Below are 6,173 nucleotides of genomic sequence, written 5' to 3' on the forward strand. Positions count from 1 at the left end.
TATATATATATATTATGGAGCTACAATATCCTGATGTCTTAGCTGGTATTATTATCACTTTTACAATTTTATAAATGGGGAAAATGAGGTTGAAAGGTCGAACGCTCTCTTCCATATTAAGAAAGTTAATTAAAGGCAGAACGTATTTTCTGATTTATATTTCATTATGCTTACTTTGGTCATATTCACAGTCTACTGCAATCCCACATAGCTAGGAACAGTCAAGCCCTTTCATCCTGCAGCTGCCTTCTGCCTGTGTGAAGGCCTTATTGACTTCAAAGGATCTCTATCTAGGGAACAGATAGTGTTAACAGTTTGGTTTGGAGAGAAAATGAAAACAAATTTTTCTCCCCTTCTGTTCATATGGTATCTTTTTCCTTCTCAATGAATTGAAGCTAAAGTTTTACATGATTTTTTTTTTTATATTTCCAAAGGTGTTTGATCTTTACATGAAGCATATTGCAAACAAAAATCAATTAGAGCCCATATTTTACTTTCTCAGTAGTTGAAAATTTAAAAACTTAAAATATTTACTTTTAGTTCCAGTGTAATAAGGTTTTTTGGTGGGTAAAAAGAAATTTTATTAGAAATATTTAGGTTTGATACTGAGTCCTTTCTATGCAATTCAACTGCTTTGTAATTGGGATAGGCTGTAGGTTATATGTGTTCAAAATGAACAAAGTGATTGAACTATGACTATTTTTACACGGAAAAGAATTTCTGGTGACTTGCTTCAGTATTTTTTTTGTATGTAAGGCTAACTCAAATTCAGAGTGATTGGGTGACCTGTCCGAGGACACTAGCTATCACATGGAGGAAGAACCCAACATTTTATGCACATCTCACTGTCATGCTGGGGAAGATTTCAACAATTTTGCAAATTTCATAAAAGGCCTCTGAGTGAAGAACTTAAATGTGATCTTTCAAATTAGGTGTGATCATATATAAAGCCCAACTAGATAGTCTCCTACCTTGACTGAATTGATGTAATTTCCATCTGTAATACAAAAACTCAGATTCAGCTCAGCTCAAATTTTACTTCATTCTGCACGTTTCATATCAGCATGAATAGTTATGTTGAGTGTTTTACTAAACAAATTTGGGAATAAGCTAGTGATCTTTTTTTTTTCAGTGTGGGGGATTGAACATAGGGCCTCAGGCATTTTGGGCAGGCACTCTGCTACTCTGCTAGATTCCCGGCCCAATCTGGTGATTGCTAAATAAAATGATCTTCATGACAGTATTATGATTTTGTCAAAAAAGCAAGGCAAAACATGATTTTCCTATCTTTTTAAGGATACTTAAAATATGAAAATTATAGAAAGAAAACTGTATCTCTGTAAAACTGTATAAGACATAAGTTTAGGATTTGATGTAAGCCTTGTTTTACCTTTCTTGGAACATTCCTGTAAGCCTGCATTTTCATTTGCTTTTCTACGACCAGTGTTAATGCGAGGTTGTACATGATTATATGGAGTTTGCCTGTAACCCTGGATTTGAAGTTGCTGTTTGGCTGATATTAATCTGTTTTTGAGGGCTTCATTTTGTCTTTCAAGCTCATGCACTTTCTCTTGTAGCTGCTCAATCATTTCTTCCATTTCCACATCTCGTCCCAGCCGCTTGGGGCCGCCACCAACCCGCTCATATCTTTTCTTGTCATTAACTAGCCGTATTAACTTGGTGGCCATTCTAGGGAAATAATAAAAAGATGAAAAGGAATGTGAGAAGTCAGCATAAAATGCATTCTGTTGAAAGGAACATAATCACTGTGAAGACTTCAGTGCAGAACCTGAATAATAAATTTCAGGTTTTGATGTAACTATTACTGCCTGTGAAGAATCCTTTGATGATAATTGAAACCACTGGGCAACAATCTGCTTTATAGCACTGACAAATAACAGTTTCCTAAGGCTTATCATTTAAGGTTAGTAAAGAGAGGACACATATTTACTCCATATGTTCCCAAAATGCAATTTTTAACGCATGACCTTATATAGGAATGCTGTATGCACTTAAATATAGTTACAGATTGAGGATGTGGTGGGTTATATCTGCAATCCACAGTATGTTAAAACTTTTGAAAAGTGTGTTAAGACTGTACAGCATTTAGGTAATATACTGTTTTCAGTTTCTGAAGGATTAAGACAAATTATACATATAAAATTGTTAGAATGCATAGATGCACACATGTAAAGTCCAAATGAAACCTTTCAAAGAAACCAAAATATGCTATTAAATATTGCTTAGTGCTCAAGGAACATAAATACTTAATGGTAGAAAATAATTAGACACAAATATTAGTATTATCTCAATGGTATTTTAAAATTTAGACATAAAGTGTGCATAAATTCTGATACCTCAGGAGTTTATACCTTTGATTCTTTCAAGTTTTGATAAAAACTGGTTAGACAGAACAAAAGACAGAAAGGGCACATGGGGGTGCTGTAATATACACCTACAGAAAACATGTCTGACAGTGAATGGAAAAATCTTGGCAGGACAAGAAAGAAAAGGTGGCTTTGATGAGAGACACAAGTTCAAGACTTTACAAAATTGGTCGCACATCTTCAATGGCTGATTCTAGTTTATAGTGAATCTATTTTTATAAAGACCCAGACAGGAGATTGAAAATAAAAACACACTTCATTTTTCTTTAAATGGGGTTTGCTTTATTTTACCATGGTTATGGGCAGAAGCTTTTACTTAAGAGAACAAAAGTGAAATAAAAAAGTCCTTAATAGTTTTGGGCTGTCACAGAATTTTTTTTTTTTTTTCCTTGTAAGCACAGTCCTCTGTAAATGCGGTAGTAATATATGTCTATCTACACTTTTGGCTACTCAGCCTACAGCATGAGGCATCAGGGAGAGCTATGCATAACATAATCAGTTAAGATTGTTTTCTGTTTCCCTTGAGGCACATCCATTAAGCATGCTTTATAAGGGATATAGGATAATAAAAACCAAGATCCAAGGGTACCACAAACATCCTAGTAAAATAATCAATGGATTAGTTCCTTTTCCACCTAATCCAGAGAACGATATATCACTGGGAAATCTGGCCAGGTATCACAGTCCAACAGAGCCATGTTCTACCTTGCTCATTAGGTGCTGAGCCCCTCCCAAGGTGTTACCCATAAAAACAAAGTAGTGATCCAAATGAGATAGTTGAATCTATCTCATAGTTTAATCTCGTTATAAAGAGACTATCACACAGAAATATAGATTAAATTCAAAACAAATGTACAGATTTAATATGAGAAGGTAATTAACATCTGAAGGAAGAGAAATAATCTTAATTTTTAAGGCCAAAGAAACATTTCAACACTGTCTTTAAATTCATTATATGGTATTCAAGTAAACTTTGTTTGGAAAAGTAAGATAGAATGTGTTTGTCCGGTAACAGAAATACTTTCCATTTGAGTGTTTTATGATATTAGTACTTAAACTAGGTTACACAGTCTATATTTATATGAAAGAAAGCGATGTTAATTACATTTTAGGGATAAATTTAAAGACAGTTTTACCCAAGTATGTAGGTTACTGTCAGTGGTGTAAGACTGAGAAGGAGTTTAGAGCTTTGGGTCAAAGTGTTCAATAGACTGCTACTCCCATAGCTGAGTAAAATGAAATCCCAGAAGGTTAACTGGCTTGAATATATAGTAGGTTAATGGTAAAGAGGTATGCGGACACATGCAAAAAATTTGATTCCTTGTCCAGTTCTTTTCCCACTGTGTAGTTCATTATTATTGTTTTTTATTTTCTGGCTAGGACAAATTACTAATGAGGTCAAGATTATTAGTTCAATTCTTTCACTGGCCAACTAGGCTTATGAAGAAAATAAAAAAATTTAGCGGTTATAGAATACATGCCTAATTCTGCCTAGTTGAAATGGGTGTGCTGTTGGTGAGAAAGGAATTCAGGCCAGTCTTGAAAATGGTATTTTCTGGACCTAAAAACCAGCTCAAAGGGCTGAATTCAACAGATCAGAAGATTGTTAAAACAAAGCCCACAGAGTAGAAGGTGTACTGCAATCACTTCTTTAGATGAACTCTAAGCAGAAAAAAACTCTGTCTTCTTTTTTCAATGGTTATTTCACTTTTAGAATATGAATGCGTGTGGCTGGGGATTTAGCTCAGCAGCACTGCGCCTGCCTGGCAAGCACAAGGTTGTGAGTTCGATTCCTGGTACCAGAAAAAAAAAAGAATATGAATGCGAATATAGACTTGCTCATGCTTACAAATGTGAATATACTTTTGTGTTTTTAATGCTATATATTCACGAGATAGGCACAGTGTATCTCAATAATAATTTTTTTTTTTTTTTTTTGAGACAGGGTTTTTTGAGACAAGGTCTTGCTCTGTCCAGGTTGGCCTTGAACTCACTAGGTAATCCAGGTGGGGCTTGAACTCATGGCAATCCTCCCTCAGCTTCCCAGTGCTGGAATTATAGACATGTGCCACCATGCCTGGCTTTCAATAATAATTAAAGATATTTATTCTTGATATTATTTCTGCATAATTTATTTTTGCATACAAATCAAAAGTTATAAGGTTTTTTTTTTCTCAGAAACAATAAAGCTACTTTAAAATAAATACAGAATCCAGACTAATGCAAGCAAAGTTAAATAAATTCCAGAGATTAAAGTGATGTTTTCAGACAGGAGTGGTGGTACATGCCTGTAATCTCAGCAGCTGGGAGGCAGGGGCAGGAAGATTACTGTGAATTTGAGGCCAAACTAGGCTACATATTGAGTTCAAGGGCAGTATGACCTACTTAGTGAGCTCTGTCTTAAAACAAAACAAAAGAAGACAAGACGGTGATGTTTTCAATAGTAAATCCCAAATCTTAAGGGAACATGCATTCTGACAACTTGGAATAGCTAATTACTTTTTGATACTTTCATTTCAAAAACCTGACATTTAACAAAGAGATGCTTTGGCCATTTACTTATTAAACTATAAATATTAAACCAAAAGGTATTCAGAGGTATGATATACTCAAGGCCCTTTTCATGATTAGCTCTTTTCTTTCAAATAGCAACTTCAGACATAATAAACATTCACAATCTTTCTGGTTTATTATTCTAGTTTGTAAGATTTTCCATTTTTAAAAATTCTATTTATTTACAAACTGCCTATTCCAGAAAAGATTGAAGGTTGGGTTTTCAATTAAGTTTATAAAAAAGGATATTCTCCAAACACTGCAGAGTCAAGAAAAAAAGCTAAAAGCTTTTTATCATAACCTTTTAATTTTATCCTCTTGCTTACGGGCATGTTGTTTCAGTAAAATGTTCTCCTCATGCAAACGCAAAAATCTGTCTTCTAGTTCCTCACGACTGACACGTGACACTGCCTGGTAAGACTTCATTGTCCGTGTTGTTGAAATTTCTGAAAAGAAGCCAAGGTAATTAATTGTAGGATTACTTAGAATAGTCTCTAAAAATGATAACTGTTGCCAATAAAATAATCACATGAACTCTGATTTTTCTTCTTTGTGACCTAAAATTAAGACCCCTTTAGCAAATGCTATAGCATGGTTTACATCAATGAATTGAGGTGAGAATAAAAATCTTTGTGATTAATACTTTATATACAGGGGCTGGGGATTTAGCTCAGTGGCACAGTGCCTGCTTGGCAAGCACAAGGTTGTGAGTTTGATTCCTGGTACTGGAAGAAAAACAAAACAAACAAAGAAAATCTTTATATACATTATCAGAGATTTAGGCAATAACAGTATTGATTAAAAAATGTATTTAAGTAATCATCGTTTCAGAATATAAGGTAGAACTCCGATTCAATGGATTTTCAGCATTTATATGATAATGTTATAAAAATTCAAGTCAGAAAAGTCAGTATATCTAGGCTGGGAATCTGGCAGAGTGCTTGCCTAACATGTATGAGGTCCTGGGTTCAATCCCCAGCAATTTAAGAAAGAAAGAATGAAAGTAAGAAAGAAAGAAAAATAGAGTACCTAAAAACATTTATCCTTTATAAAGGGAAGAATTATAATAATTTGGTGAACAAAACCTGATTAAGATGTTTTTCTGACCTGCAGATATTAGCTTATAGAAAATAAATAGTTGAGGGCTGGGGATTTAGCTCAGCGGCAAAAGCGCCTGCCTGGCAAGTGCAAGGTCGTGAGTTCAGTTCCCGGTACCGGAGAAAAACCAAAAAA

At 34.4% G+C, this 6,173-nt stretch overlaps 1 protein-coding gene across 4 annotated transcripts in view; it reads right to left on the bottom strand.

Annotated features, from left to right (window-relative positions):
* Positions 1–6,173, bottom strand: part of Rpgrip1l (RPGRIP1-like) — a 102,478-nt gene that overhangs the window by 91,988 nt on the left and 4,317 nt on the right. For all 4 annotated transcript variants that reach the window (XM_005388309.2, XM_005388310.2, XM_013516223.1 and 1 more), the window contains exons 3-4: positions 5,242–5,386; positions 1,391–1,689 (exon numbers count right to left, since the gene is read on the bottom strand). In XM_005388309.2, the coding sequence (XP_005388366.1) occupies positions 1,391–1,689; positions 5,242–5,386 (444 nt within the window). The remainder of the gene's footprint in view (positions 1–1,390; positions 1,690–5,241; positions 5,387–6,173) is intronic.

This window comes from Chinchilla lanigera, unplaced genomic scaffold (genome assembly GCF_000276665.1).
Source record: "Chinchilla lanigera isolate Chin_1 unplaced genomic scaffold, ChiLan1.0 scaffold00032, whole genome shotgun sequence".
Taxonomy (NCBI): Eukaryota; Metazoa; Chordata; class Mammalia; order Rodentia; family Chinchillidae; genus Chinchilla; species Chinchilla lanigera.